Below are 15,238 nucleotides of genomic sequence, written 5' to 3'. Positions count from 1 at the left end.
TTGGAAAGTGATAAAAGTTCCAATGGGGTTGTCGTATGAGAAATCAAGTAAAATGTAGCATTGGGAAATAATACACTTCATTCCTCAAATCCATCATACCAACAGATTACAACTCATATTGAACATAACTTTATGTTTTGATACATAAAATTCCGGCAAACGAGAGAATAGCAGAAGCAAAAACAAAGGCGCAGACCAATAATAACATTGTGAAAAGAATTCAAGTGTTTCTTCTGACTATACAATGTATTTACAATGAAGATCATCTTTGAGGTATCAGCCAGGTACGAAATAATCCATCTTCTCCACGGGCAGATTCAGAAACGATGTCTCTACCTGCATCACAACAAAAGCAAACACCAAACATTTCACAACGAAAGTACGAAAACATGACAACATATGATGTGAACATTTCTTTGCTTTCAGCAGGGGATTAATGAAAACTTGTCTTGGCCACAAAGGGATTTGGTTGCAGAAAGTAAAGTGAAAAAGAAGAAACACACATACCTCCTCAAATGGAACAAAGACAAAGGGTGTTAGACCCCTCTTGTGTGAGACAGCCGGCACATCTGGGTTGTGAGTCTCGTCATCCTGCCACCCTTCAACCACCCCAAGGATGTCCTCATCAGGCCCACAAACCTCATTATCGTTCACACCACTTGTAACAAGTGAGAGTAAATCCATCCTATTGTTTGCCCCTGCTGTTGTTCCTCTTAACCTATATGAGAAATAGAAAAGCAGAAGAAGAAAAAAAACTTACGAATTAGAAACTAAGCAAAAAAACACATGACAATCTCTCCACACCATTTGAAAGCATTATCTAGGGCGCAAACATATCCCATTTTAAGAAACAGAATCTAATGGAAGTTTTCTAATATGACAAACATGCCTCTGTTAGCTCAATTTCTTCAAAACTTATATTTTAGCAGTGTGACTATCACATTCTAACATGAGGAACCAATGGTTGCATGTGCCCATAAGTCAATCTTTAATCACAGCACTTAACTACACAGTGTAACTATTGCACCTTAAAAAAAAAAACCATTAAAAATACCACCTTGAGCCTATTACATAAAATGTAAGAGAGATGATAAACATGATAATAGCTTAAAATCAATGAAGGATCTACAAGCTATTGAAATACCTTAGGCGGATTCTCAACACAGTAGGGCGCATGCCTGGATACAAAACTGCAGCTTCAACCTACAAGGGAAGAGTAAAGAAAAATACTTAAGATGCAACTAAACAATGTAGAATAGTAGTAGAATATGTGTGCTTATAAGTAGAAAATCAATAACTGGTGAAACTAAATTTTAGGTAAGACAATCAACCAAAACTTGCAGGGTAGTTAAACGGATGCAAAGAAACATAGCCTGACCTTATCATCTGAGAATGTGTAATGGCCACTGAAAACAGAGTCTGCCTTGGCTGAACGGAAATTCATGAATTTTGCTACATCCTTGAGTTTTTGAGATGAATTCTGACAGTGCAAAAAACGAGAGAAAATAGTAACAATCAAATACAGAAAATTATCGTTAATAAACTTAAATTTATTATGAAAAACTACAGAAATTCCAACCTTGTACAGAAATCGGCCAGAAGGAAAAAATCTCATGTACCGGTAATAGCACACCTGCAAAAGCAGGAAAAAAAAAAGGGATGCCAACTGCTGAGAATAATTACATAAAAGACTAGCTTTGCAACTACTTTTTGTTTGACTATACGATTTCCCAGTTTCAGCTAATGCTAAAACTCGTAGAGGCAGCTAAAATCACAAGTCACAACTAGGTTGCAAGTACCAGGATGGCAAATATGCATCCACAATGAGAATCGTTTTCAAGGACCTAGGATCAAGTCATGCATTTACCAGGGAGTGGCGGTTTGGGGTATTTGGGATGGGAAAGGGAAAATACCCCATTTAACTCTGTAGCTTTTTGGCCTCCAATAGACCTAAACAAGAGAAATAAAGTAGTAATGTCCAAAACTTAATTGACCCCATGTAAAACAAGACATTGAGCAAGCATCTGGGGTGTTGAGTCCGCTTAGCTGGATTTACAGATTTGCCAAGTGTAATTGAGATCTAAAACAAGGAGTACATGCAAATTGTAAAATACTAATCTCAGACCTGCGAAGGTAAATCATTACCATTCACCTCTTGATTTCTATTTCAAGAAATGTAAAGAATAACTTGTTCAAATTATGTACATGCACAAGGAAGTAACTTTGTCCACTTCACTGGCAGAACAATATGCACGCCAGATTGCACATACATCACAAGTACAGTGTACTAGTTCCTCAAGTCACATACAGCTATATCTGAGTTTTGGTACTCCTAAAGCTCACATTTTAGGGGAAATTCGGAATTGGCTTCTTCACAATCTATTTTCTTAAATCTGACAAGATCTTTTTGCCTTGCTAATGCTTTGTATGCCTAGTGAAGCTTAGACTTGGACAATACTTCTAATGACTGACAGTGACACCACCTAGAAGCTCCTCTACCCCGACAAAACCAAAAAAATATCCCAAAATCCCAGAAGTATTAGTTATATACCAAAACATACCAAGTGAACTGGGTTAGTGATCTTCCATTCTGCAATTCCAGTACGAATATAGGTATTCCTGCTCACATACAGACCTGAGATGTGAAAAACAAATAAATCTTATTGAGAGTATTTTCACATTGGAAAAATATCATCAATGTGTACAGGGTCTACAATCTAGATATAGACTGCTGAGATTTTAACGAAAGGAAAAAGGGAGGGGAAACAAATCCATCTTATTCTTACCATCCGTGCGAATCCTTGGTCTTAGAAGCCACATTTTTCTCCACGAAGTGTCGTACTTTGCTTGTAGAATCTTATAGTTTTCAACCACTCCAGAGAGCTTAAGAAGAGATGCCCCAGTTTTAAATCCAATACTTACATACAGTAACATTTAAACTGGATCAAACTTTAAAGCCAACACCATTATACCTGCCAAGCCTTTAAGCATGCAATGCGCCAAAAAACAGGGTTACGAATAGTGTATCTCCATTTGCGACAAACACAAGCTGCCCTTCCCAAGTCATATGGACTCATTCGTGCAAAAACCTGCATATGAATATTCTAATCTTTAACCAAAGACCTGCACTTCCCAAAAGTATTTGTATATTCTAATTTATTTGCATATAACCAAAATATGGAATGCAACATGGTTCTCAATCTCCTATTCCAGTTGTCTGTCCCAAAATGATCCAGAATCCATGAACCATCAATTCTTAAGCACTCTTAATATTTCATGCTCAGGTACCAGGAATGAATACTTCCAAAGTAGAAGAAAGTAATTATAAAACCTATAGTTTGAGAAAAAAGTAATTTGAAACATTTATTAGTCATATCCCTTGCTCTATATTTTTCTCAAAAACCAAACAGAAGGTAATGGATGAAGAATGCAAAGGAATATTGTAATCTCATCATCGCTAACAATGTCTTTGTGTTAAAGACTTGACCAAAGTTTTAACTAGCTATTTCAACACAGTTATTACCTCATAGAGCAGCTCATCCGGCAACGTACGGTGCAACAGCGCTGGATCAACATGTACTTTTCTACTCGTACTTCCAACTGGTGCAACAGGTCTCACATTGATTCCATAAAGATCTGGAACAGAAAACCAGGGAACAATAAGATATCATAGACAATCTACCTGACACGCACGCATACACAACACAAGTACATCAATAAATAAATTTATACCTGACACGCACACATGTACAACACAAGTACATGTATGTGTGTGCTCAGGGCAGCATAATTTGAAAGTGGCATGAAAGAAACATGAAATAAACAAACATACCAAGCCACGGCCTCTTAGTTATATAGTACTGAACGGTGTTCAACCGCAAAGCCGATTCAAGTTCAGCTGGAACTTTGAAAGCAAAATCTGCAAGACATTACTTGGTCAAAGAAATTTTTTTAACTTATCTGTCGAATTCAATTTTCTGAAAAACTAACCAAAATTGAACTCCAAAAACTCGCAATTCCATTTGTTTTCCAAATTCACAACAACCAAATTAGTGGTGAATGAATTCCAACTCAAATTCGTTTTAAACATTTCTAAGAACGCATGCCACAATGCATATTCGACTAATAAACACTACCCAGAACTTGAAACCTCATAATTTATGCAATAAGTCCCAAAATTCAATATCGAATCGTAATTTTCCGCACAATTATACAAAAAGTATATCATTTGCAAAAAACGGCGCGAAAATTTGACCGTTGACGAGTCCAATAGAAGATCACAAAATTGAAGCTTTAAGAGGTGAATTAGATACCTGAAGCCATGAGAATGAAGGTTGGTTCTTTCCTCCGGGCAAAAATGAAGCCTTTGCTGCCGATTTTCTCGGGAAAATGGGGGAAAAACAGTAACGACAGAGGACGAAGATTGGCCAGAGACTTAGGTGATATACGACCGTTTTTTTTAACCGACTTTAAAAAAATTTGACCCATCAACCACTGGGCCCAGCTTCGGCCCAATTTTCATTTGCGGATATGGAACCTTTCCCAATTTCTGGGTGATGTTCATTCTAACTTCTAAAACCCGTAGGAATTGTACTAAAACCTGTGGATGTTTCATTCTCATCTACACTTTCAATTCATGGAGACAGAAGAATGAAGAGCGCATTATTGGCACTCCAAAATAGTCCGTCAGTTATTGGCACTCCAAAATAGTCCGCCAATAATTATTTAGTCTCTAGCTAGCGGCACCTTTCCCTTGTTGAAAGAGATTAAAAGTCCAAATAGCATCGACGAAAGTTGTTGAAGAAAAATATAGCATTTTTTTGCAAGAGACTTATAACTCGAGTGGTTAAGACTGATTATCCATGCACCTGAGTATAAATTAAAAAAAAAAATTGGCAAGTAATAGCTCAAATAGTTGAAAGCATTTACCTGCTCAAAGAAAACAATCATAGCATTCGCAAACCAAACAATGAAAAGAGATGAAAACAAGAGATACAACCAACTGTCCACAATTAAGTTCCACTCCCTTCACAAAATAGAAAGCCTAACAGCTGTTTAGGCTTGACGTTCAGTGAACTCAGCCTGCATCTAACCACTACATTGGCAATGGCACAAGAGGAGGGCTCTTTATGCTTCTCAAACCCCTGCCATTTCTTGCACTACCGATGCAGCTAGACACAAGTTGATCAGATCATTGTGATGACCACCTATTATTAGAAAACATACAGCTTCTTCGACGTAAAACCAAGGACAAAGAGCATCAGGTGACTACAAATTTCTTTTAGGGATTTGCGTTTTTGTGGAACTCCATAATCCAGCTGTTGTAAGCATTGCAAATGACTTCACATCCAGAGAATCCAGATTTTACTGCTAAGTCCTCGTATTCATGTTTGGTCCTCTCTTTCCCTCCAGGGTTTACTGTTAGCATGAGTAAGTCCTGCTCGCAGACAATGTTAGATGTAACGCTACTGTCAGGAATGTCGGGAAGAATTGATTCCACAATGATAACTTTTCCAGAGCTGGGGAGAGCTTTGCAGCAGTTCTTGAGAAGTGTCAAGCAATGCTCATCACTCCAATCATGAAGTATCCACTGCAAGTTTCATCAACAAAGTGAACACAACAATCGAGATAAAAAAAATTGAAGTTTTATGAGGCCAAATTATATCCATTTGGGGCTAAATGAGACTAAAACAACAGCCTACGGCCTACACCAGAGAAAAAAGGAATTTCATCTACAGCTTCTTCCTAAGTATATATCAGAGGAGAATATTAGTGGTCACATTCATGGCCATAGACTCTAGTTCTTGTTGGGTTTCTCAATGTGTAATCTAAATCAGCACATAATTATCATTTTGATGATGATCACTCAGGACTTCACTCAAAAGTAGCGAGTTCAAACGCAACAGAAAATTGAAGTGCAATGTAAAGACAACATGAAGAAGATCGTTATATGCCCAGTGCACTTAAATATGCAAACGAATACAGTGATTTTGGAAATTTTCTGTCAACTAAGTGACGGATAATAGCAAGAACACAGAGGCCTTACCTTCATGAATATAGCATCTCCTTGTGGAACACTTACAAACATATCTCCCCCAACATGCTCCACACCTGGACAATGACAAACCTCTCATTAAGTTTTTATACGAGCAGCACGAAATTAATAAGAAACATAGGTTGCAGTTAAGCATCGATGCGTAATCAAATGATGTAGAACACTGCCAACACACGTTCCAATACCAAGAAATAATTCAGTACCTGGATAAGAAGGAGCATCAGCTAAAACGTGGGGCAAATCAAAATTAATGCCCTTAATGCGGGGGTACTTGGTGGTGATCAAATTGAGAGTGACACCAATTCCACCCCCCACATCGACCAACACATTGAGGCCTTCAAACCCTTTATAAACATCAAATATCTTCTTCAAGATTAAGGTAGTGTGGTTTGACATGGCCTGGTTGAATACCCGATTGAACCTCTCATCTGTTTCTGGATACTCAAAGGCTGTCATTCCATAAGCCCTGTTAAATGGAATTCCGCCTTCTAATACAGCATCATTGAAGTGGCACCTGGAAGTCACAAATAATTGGTATGCCAAAGTACCCACATAAAAACACAAATTTTATCAAAAACACATCTAACTTTAAGTGTTAGCATTACTTGATTCTAAACAACAAATTCATGGTCGAAAACAGTGAATCTAGTTACATTCCAGACCATAGAACATTCCCAGCACAACAGCAACATCAAACACAAAACATTCTAGTAAAATACGAAGCCAGTAGCCACCCAACAAAAAAATTAATCAACCCACTAAGCAAAATTCACAGCACTCCCAAATCCCAACCAACCCAAAAGCCAAATTGAAAACATAACCACCTCTCCATGAAGACCTTATCATGGCGCAGCAGAAACAAAGGAACATAAAACATTCCCAACACAACAGCAACATCAAACACAAAACATTCAAGTTTATATTGAAAATTAGTAGCTACCCAAAAACCCCAACAACAAAATTAATCAACACACTAAGAAAAACTAATAACAAGACCCCAAAATCCCAACAAACCCAAAAGCCTACTTGAAACATACCAGCTCTCCATGAAGACCTTATCATGATGCAGCAGAAGCAAAGGCCCAACAGACCCAACTCCATCATGCTGATCCTTGACAAGAAACTTGCATAGAGCTCCAGCACCATACAGCCTCTCCACCTTCCCATCTTGGCCGGTTCGAACCGAGCATTTGAGAATAGAATGGCTTGTCAAAAGCCTCAGCATCCGGTCCAGCAGAACCGAGGCGTCTGGGTTCTTTGTGGGAAGGCTAGCCGCAATCTCAGAAGGTGAGAGGAACTTGCCATCCCCTGCAGCGGAGATGATGTCTATGATGTTGAGTTCAATGGCTGACTTTAGAACCATTGGTAGGATCACCACATTGGCTAATCTTATAGCCAACTTGCCCACTTCTTCCTCTTCCTTTTCTTCTTCTTGTTGCTGAGACATTGGGTTTGCGTTGGTTTTCTCAGAGATTCTGCTGCTCATTTTTGGAAGCTGATGATTGATATCTCACTGACTCACTCTGTTTCAAGTCCTGGAGACTAGTACTCTGACCAAAACAAGTGCTATATACTATCTGGTTGTTTGCAACACGTGTTATTCTTTCTAAGATTTTTTTTCAAACAATTAACCAAAGTGTGAGCCAAAAAAGAAAAAAAAAACAAATTCACCAAAGTGTTAACCAAACCATCATCTCATTCTTTTGCTAAATTTTTTCTCCTCATTAACACAACTCTTTTTTAGGAGCTTCTCCGCTAAGGATTTTAAATTAATGAGACTTTTAATTTCAGGCATCCATTAGATATGTTAGTGAATTTAATATGCATTATACAGGAAATTAAATGACTAAAATTAGAAATCTTTAACTAATTTTAACATAAAATCCTTAATAGAGCATTTTTCCTTTTTTTTAATCCAACAATTATAATTTATGAGATAAAAATTTTATAAATTTTTTATGATGAACTAAAGACGGAATGTCACTATATACTGAATGATTATTAACAAGAATGACACGCGTACTCTTAATTTTTCTTTGCGTTAATGAAGTTGAATTTTCTAGTTAAAAAAGGATCTTGAATTGCTCATGTATTGATTGATGATTAAATAAAAACTCAGACATACTTTTAACAAAATAGAAACTAAATGCAGGCTAAGAAACAATAAGTGGTTCATGCCATTCTTTTTCTCTTTAAACAACTATGCAACTATGCCTTTCTTTCTAACAACTCCCTCATTCTTTTGCTAACCAAATACCACGTTCTCTATAAACAATGAACCAAAGTCCCATTTCTTGCCAACCAAATACATAAGCACCCACTTTCTCTATGCACAGTTATGAATAGATATAGGCTGACAAAAAGGATATTTTTTTCATGTTCATAAAACTTGCACTCAATCTTGCTAACCAAACCTCTCATACACACACGTTTTTCACTAACCAACCATTCAACTCCCTCCCCTCCCCAAATGCAAGAAGTTGCATTGAACACATGATTCTTCTTGGAAGTCACAAACACCGTTCCACTTGCTTCCACAATTTCTGGGTCGCCTTTTTCTTCTCTCTTCTCAGAATCAGAATGCCTCTCTCAGGTCAGGCCTTAAAGAGAAGCAAATAAAAAAAAAAAATTAAACATCCCATTTTGGGTTGATACAAAGCCCAATTAAAACCCATGCGAACTTGACAAGCTACGTAAGTCTAAGTTTTCTTTAGGCCTTAAGAATTTTGTGCCAACTGACCCAATGCGTTGCTGTGATGCACGGTAACTTCCAAGACTGTTATTATCACACGCACCTAGTACACTTCTTCCTCATCGGAACCACTATTTATCCTTTTTCTCACTTGCATAAATATTTTCCGAGCATTAGACATTAAAAAGTGGACCTTTTTTTATGGTCACCAAGTTCGAGTCTTGTATTTTGCCCTAAAGTAGTAATAAACTCGAGCTTTAAGCTTTGAGGCCCAATAATGGTTGTCTTATTAGTGCCTAAGGGTCCATTTGATTTTTTATTTTTTATTTTTTTGTGCTAGACTATAGAGGAAAATGAGAGTGAAGATGGGAGGGAGAAGTAACAAAAGTAAAAACAAAAACTTGAAAGTGAAAACAATTTCAAATAGATTTCAGTTTTTAATTTTAGTTTTCACTTTTATTACTTATCCCCTCTCAATTTCATCTTTACTCTTATTCTCACTTCAATTCTTCATCTTTTCACTATACACTCTAACCCAAAAATTAGCACTAAAAACTAAAATTAAAATGGTTATCAAACGAACTTAAGTTTCTTCAAATAATTTTTTATATAAAACTCCTTTAAACATAGTGTCTTGCCATTGAGAAAAAAAATAAGTGTGGTTTACCTTTGTGTTCAGACTCGAAAAATAAAAATATTCTTGATGCGTGAGTAGCGAGTACGTAGACCTCATTTTCTATTTTTGCTCAAGACTTCGAGCCAAGAATTTTGTATGTAACGGAATGTAGACTTCTTTTTTTTGTCTTTCGTTCTTCACACGTAGGCGTGAGGAGGAGATAGAAGAGGAGAGAGAGAGATAACTAATGTGTCGATAACTAATGTGTCGTTTATAAAGAGGGTAGAGATATGCATCCGTTGTATTCGGCTTTATCTTTGTACGGTTGTCTCCCAATGTCAGAGAGGTGCTTTTGCATGACGTGACATTGGCAGAAGAAAATTTATCACACGTTTTTGAAATGTGCTAGCTTGCTAGGGCCACTGGCCATTAATTAGGTCTTTCACCTCCAGATTCGTTTGAATATTTATTGCGTGGAAGAAGGGATTATGAACAGTATTAACCATATGTTAGAAAATGAACACGAAAACGAAATCTCAAAGTCGGTGACAAATAAGGTGGTGACAGCATGCACTGTGTGAGAAGGATCCTCGTCACACCGTTTCCAGAATTGAAAAATGTCTGCAACACACAATTTCCACACGTAGTTGAAGCTCTTATACATATAATTCCATGCGAAGCATCTATGAAAAGAGAGTTTTTAGTGCCACGATCACAACGTAGTCACCTAATTTTATTAATTTGGGTCTTAAAAAGACTGATATATCATATATTTAAGAATAATATTCCGTGTTATGGACTTACGAGTAATATTCTGTGTCGATTGATATATCAACAATTGGGTTGTGATTAGAGGTTTGTTTTTTTCTCCTTAACTTCGTTAACATAATTATTGTTTTCTTTAAAAAAAAATTCTTAATTACATATGGATGCTTTTACACGGCACCTCTTTTTTGTTGCATGTTGAAAATTCAAATATTTCTTGTATGAGGAGCCCTATTTGTATGCGTGTTTAAGTCATTTTGTAACTTCAAAAGCCACTTTTGTTTATTCTTTATCAACCACGCTATAGATGTTTATATGAAAACAACTTCCGATAATGACTCTTATTGTAACATAAATCTTGTGCTAGAATGTCTATTCAGTTGAAAGGAGCTCTTGGCCTTATCCTCCTGCAGGCTGCAGCAAAGGAAATTCGTCACATTTGTGTTCTTAAAGATGTTAGGCAGGTAGCATCCATGGAGTAATTGCTTCCTCATGCAAAGTTTTGAGTTTGAGTCCTCTTAACATTCGTGTAGTGTATGTGAGTTTAATATATTATCATCCGTCTCAATAGTAAAAGTTCTCCACACAAAAAAGATAGGGAGGGCTCTTTCATATAACTAGTTTTGATGTGTTCAAAAGAATAGCTTTTAAGTTCAAGTGTGAATGTACTACCGTCACGTAGTATTATTAATTCACGTATAAGAATACGGATGAATAATTTTACACTTAAATAAAATATACGTATATTAACATATAAGTGGATTAATAACACTACATAGCAATGTTACAATCAACCTAAAAAATTTAAATATATATATTAGATCACGAGGTGTGTGTATATATATATCTTCCATGCCAAAACAAATGGCGGGAAAGAGGGCTTCAATCACTTTCAAGCCAACCATGCAAAGTTGTGAAATTAGATGGAGCAGAGAAGAGAGGAGGAAGCAAAATCAAATTGCAACTTGGTGTCAAGTCTTTGTATTGTACTAGTATCCGAATTAAGTCGATCGTGTTTTCAAACCCAATTCTCGTATGCAATATTTTATTTTGTGGTCTTCAATTTGATTTGTGTGGCGTGTGCCATCAAATGTGCTGCTATTGTTGGTTAGCTTTCTCAAGTCCTATCAAGTAACTGTCACTACAAGTTCTTTTCCCATGCCTTTATCTAAACACTGCCACCACCACCACTTTATATAATCATACAATAATTTAGAGAGGAACAGCCGCCGTCCTTATTCATGTGTTGACTACATGCTATACAACTATATATGTACATGGTCTATCAATTTCAATAGTTTCTTTTCGTTTCTTTTCTTTTTGGTTGAAGATTTCAATTCATTTTAGGAACCATCCAATCCCTTAATTCAAGCATATGAGCGCAACATGTGAGGTCTCTTAAGTTTCCGTTGTGAGACAACTCTTTATGTTGTGGGACAACCAATTTACATTATCCCTTAATTTTCTGACGTGAGACAACTTTTCGTTTCGCATCTTGCCTTAACTTTCTGATGTGACAATAAGATATTCATGTTACAACTTTTTTCAAATTCAATGGTCGTGACGAGAATGATTAGCACAATATTCAAGTGTAGAATGAAAAAATAAGATAATAAACTCATTTTCCTTTTTCAAAATGAAGCAATATATAACCCCTCGCACAATATTAGAATAGAACGTACCCATGTTTTGTGATACTTGGGTGACTCAATGAGTACTCTTCAATAGTGGGCGGCTAAAGCTTTTTTCTAAACAGGTTCATGTCCAAAGCTATTCATCATGATTTTACAAAACAAACAATAATAGTAAATGTGGAGCCCCGAAATATGTCACAAAAAAAAGTAAATAAAAAAAATCATAAGAACAATAAAAGATAGAGATAAGTCAAACTCCGCAATATCTCGGGAATATAAAAAATAACATAATTATACACAGTGTTAGAGCAAAATTAATTATCTTAAAACACATCATCCATCATGGTTATCTTATTAGCTTAACTTTTATTCATTACAAGGCATTTGTCTCTTCTGGAAGGAGGGCCGCATTCTTCTGGCGTGTTATGCGTAATTGATTCTTTATTTAACTTGAATGAGTAGTTAAATGATATAAAGGTGGGCAGTTAAACTGTAAAGTTAATGCACAATTAAGAAAAACATTCGAGTTTAGCTGATACGTATGATTTGTGAATGAATGTAAGTATATGAAATTTACTTGAAGATTTTATAAATTAAAAGTTGCGCTTATCTAAAGCTTACCCTAAATCTTTCATTTGATACTAAAAATGGTGAAAATTTATCTGAAATAAAATAAAAATAAAAGTATTACGTGCACGACTGATTCTAACACAACGTTACGTGAACCGACTCATTCTAGCACAACTTTATTTTAGGGTAAATTTCACTTTACTACCCACATGTTTCCCAAAATTTTGACTTTGATACCTGAAGTTTTTTTCCTCTGACTCTCATTCTCAACGTTTACTTTTACTATCAATTTCTTACCTCTGTCCATGTTGCCGTTTGGATCTCCGTTAAACGTTGACGTGTCCTTGCTATGGCCCACCACTCATCACCAAAGTGTCTTAAATGGGTCCTAGACTTTATAAACTACCACAACAACAAAAAACTGACAAGGTAAATTGTCAATCTAAAAGTAATCAATAAAAAAAAGAAGGGTTTTTTGTAGAAATATCACCTGAACTTATACCTCAATTTCAATTTGTCACCTTAATAAAAAAATTAAGAGAAATGTCACCTTGATTTTTCAAAATCCATGATTTGTCATCTGACTTTAACACTATCCAAATTTTCATCCATTTTAAGGGTATTTTATTCTTTCCATTTTCAAAGAAAAAAAGAGAGAAAAAAGAAATCTCTCTCTCCCTTTCTCCCCCACCCGCCCCCAAAACACATCGCATAGGACCACCCTCCCCCAACTTCTCTCTCTCGCTCTCTTTCTCAGTCCATCCACAAATTTTCAATATGAAACTGGAAAAATGCTAAAAAGGGAAAAGAAGAAGAAAAAGGTGGACTTGGTTTGGGAGGGCTGAGAGAATTTGTGTGTAACACCCCGACTCCAAATTTCTCCCTTATTTAAATTATTTAAGTGAAATTACAAATTTACCCTTGATGTGGGGGTATTTTGGTCATTTTATTACCCGAAAAGAGTTTAGGGCAATGACTGGTATTTTTGGATAGGTCGTACTAAGATGAGCTCGTAGACATATGGTGGGCTCGAATCGGAGTTGTAACGAGAGAAATATGGTCAAAAGAAACTCAGTGGCACAATCGTAATTATTTCGAAATAGGATTTTTATAAAAATCAGATTCTCTCTCTCTCTCTCTCTCTCTCTCTCTCTCTCTCTCTCTCCCTCCCACGTGCTCTCTCTTTCTCTCCCCGACGGTCTCTCTCTCTCTCCCCGACGGTCTCTCTCTCTCCTCGAATCTCCTGCCACCGGCCGCGGCTGTGAACGGGACCAGTGCCAAAAGGACCGGCTCGGCCTCGGCGTCACAACCCGACCCTTCCCCGACATCGGCCGCCGCTCCAGCCGCCAAAAAAAGGAGATTTTTGCCTGGTTTTCGCTCGAACTTCGTCGGCTCCGATCTCCCTCATCTGGCTGCCATTTCTGGTGATCAAGGTATGGAAATTCATCCATTCTTCATAATCTAGCTGCCTGTTGGGTAGAATTGGATCGATTCTTAGCGTAGGTAATTCGATTTACGAATTGAAATTCGGTCAATTTTGGGATTGCGTTTTCGGCCACTTCCGGTCAGTTTTTGGAGTAGGTCCAAAAACAAAAGTGGCTCCAAATAGGGTGTTATACCTAGGGTAGGAGTTTGGAGCCGTGATTTTGAGATTTTCCGGGGATGCGTAATCACTTTGGGCACCCAGCGCTGCCGGCGCGTGTGGCGGAGCGTGGGCGAGGGTAGTGAAGCTGCACTGTGTCTCGATGAGATCCTTAGGTTGTCACGAGTGCGTAGGATTTCGCAGATCTCAATTCGGATGTAGTTTGACTATCGAACGGATATCGTCTATTGCGCGTTATCCGGGTTCGATATATTAGGACCGTTGGATGGTCTTAAATTTAATATATGTTAATCTAGGTATTTCTAGGATCGTGTATGAATTCACAGATCGTGAATCGGAGCCTCGGATGTTCCGATTAAATAATTTAAAGTTTATGTTTTATAATAACCGTCAGATCGTGCGATCGTGAGCAATTCGACCGTCCGATCTGGACCAAACTTGCAGGACGAGTGTCCTATACCTTGTAGAACCCATAGGAATTTTCGGATCGGAATTTGGAGGTCTTGGGCCCCGTAGGCCCGTTTGACCAGGGTTAGGGTAGTTTGACCCTTGGTTGACCGTGAGTCTTCCGGAGTAGTCTCACATTCCCAGGGGGATTATCGGGTCCTAGACTATTGTTGAGGTTTACACAATATTAGAATTAAATTATATATTTATATATGTTTGTAAAGGTATAAAAAGAGTCTAGAATGTCAGTTTGAAGTGCTATATGCACTACCTTAGGCACATCCCCGGATTTTTGGTTACACTACACGTACCACCCTGTGAAAGTTAGGTCCCGCGTGGCGTAGGTTATCCGGCGTGCGGACAGGCCCCATACGTGGCATTGGTAGTATCGGCATATGTGGAGATTACGTGATAATATGTTAAAGTCGCACGTGGCGTAGGTTATCCGGCGTGTCGACATACCCCATACGTGGCGTTGGTTGTAACGGCGTATGGGGAGATATTGTTATATTATGTTGAGGTCGCACGTGGCATAGGTTATCCGGCATGTCGACAGACCCCATACGTGGCGTTGGTTGTACCGGCGTATGGGGAGATATGTGATATGATGTGCAGGTCTCGCGTGGCGTAGGTTATCCTACGTTGAGACAGGCCCCATACGTGACGTTGGTTGTACCGGCGTATAAGGAGATATTGTGATATTATATTGAGGTCGCACGTGGCGTAAGTTATCCGGCGTGTCGACAGACCTCATACGTGGCGTTGGTTGTACCGGCGTATGGGGAGATATGTGATATGATGTGCAAGTCTCGCGTGGCGTAGGTTATCCGGCGTTGAGACAGGCCCCATACTTGGT

The 15,238-nt window shown here is 37.8% G+C and overlaps 2 protein-coding genes across 2 annotated transcripts; both read right to left on the bottom strand.

Annotated features, from left to right (window-relative positions):
• Window positions 54-4,577, bottom strand: LOC18789667 (F-box protein 7). Its single transcript, XM_007222579.2, has 11 exons — window positions 4,314-4,577; window positions 3,833-3,919; window positions 3,524-3,636; window positions 2,973-3,089; window positions 2,787-2,883; window positions 2,562-2,635; window positions 1,580-1,633; window positions 1,379-1,480; window positions 1,145-1,203; window positions 508-718; window positions 54-336 (listed from the first exon to the last, which is right to left on the bottom strand). The coding sequence occupies exons 1-11, from the start codon at window positions 4,486-4,488 to the stop codon at window positions 277-279; spliced, it is 1,149 nt and encodes a 382-aa protein (XP_007222641.2). The 5' UTR covers window positions 4,489-4,577; the 3' UTR covers window positions 54-276.
• On the bottom strand, window positions 4,901-7,763 carry LOC18790301 (caffeic acid 3-O-methyltransferase). Its single transcript, XM_007223161.2, has 4 exons — window positions 7,093-7,763; window positions 6,259-6,569; window positions 6,047-6,111; window positions 4,901-5,590 (listed from the first exon to the last, which is right to left on the bottom strand). The coding sequence occupies exons 1-4, from the start codon at window positions 7,539-7,541 to the stop codon at window positions 5,282-5,284; spliced, it is 1,134 nt and encodes a 377-aa protein (XP_007223223.1). The 5' UTR covers window positions 7,542-7,763; the 3' UTR covers window positions 4,901-5,281.

The sequence above is a fragment of the Prunus persica genome, chromosome G1, assembly GCF_000346465.2.
Source record: "Prunus persica cultivar Lovell chromosome G1, Prunus_persica_NCBIv2, whole genome shotgun sequence".
Taxonomy (NCBI): domain Eukaryota; kingdom Viridiplantae; phylum Streptophyta; class Magnoliopsida; order Rosales; family Rosaceae; genus Prunus; species Prunus persica.
The sequence above is the reverse complement of the archived record's forward strand: the minus strand, read 5'-3'. Positions and strand labels throughout refer to the sequence as shown.

What these genes read in the sequence shown, in the direction of transcription:
- LOC18789667 (XM_007222579.2), bottom strand. Translation starts at nt 4,488, where the DNA reads ATGGGTCAAATTTTTTTAAAGTCGGTTAAAAAAAACGGTCGTATATCA. An exon ending in CTGGCCGATTTCTGTACAAG is followed by an intron (nt 1,481 to 1,579) that starts GTTGGAATTTCT and finishes TTGCACTGTCAG; the next exon opens with AATTCATCTCAAAAACTCAA. An exon ending in TCTTTGTTCCATTTGAGGAG is followed by an intron (nt 337 to 507) that starts GTATGTGTGTTT and finishes GTTGTGATGCAG; the next exon opens with GTAGAGACATCGTTTCTGAA.
- LOC18790301 (XM_007223161.2), bottom strand. Translation starts at nt 7,541, where the DNA reads ATGAGCAGCAGAATCTCTGAGAAAACCAACGCAAACCCAATGTCTCAG. An exon ending in AAGGTCTTCATGGAGAGCTG is followed by an intron (nt 6,570 to 7,092) that starts GTATGTTTCAAG and finishes TGTGACTTCCAG; the next exon opens with GTGCCACTTCAATGATGCTG. An exon ending in GAGATGCTATATTCATGAAG is followed by an intron (nt 5,591 to 6,046) that starts GTAAGGCCTCTG and finishes TGAAACTTGCAG; the next exon opens with TGGATACTTCATGATTGGAG.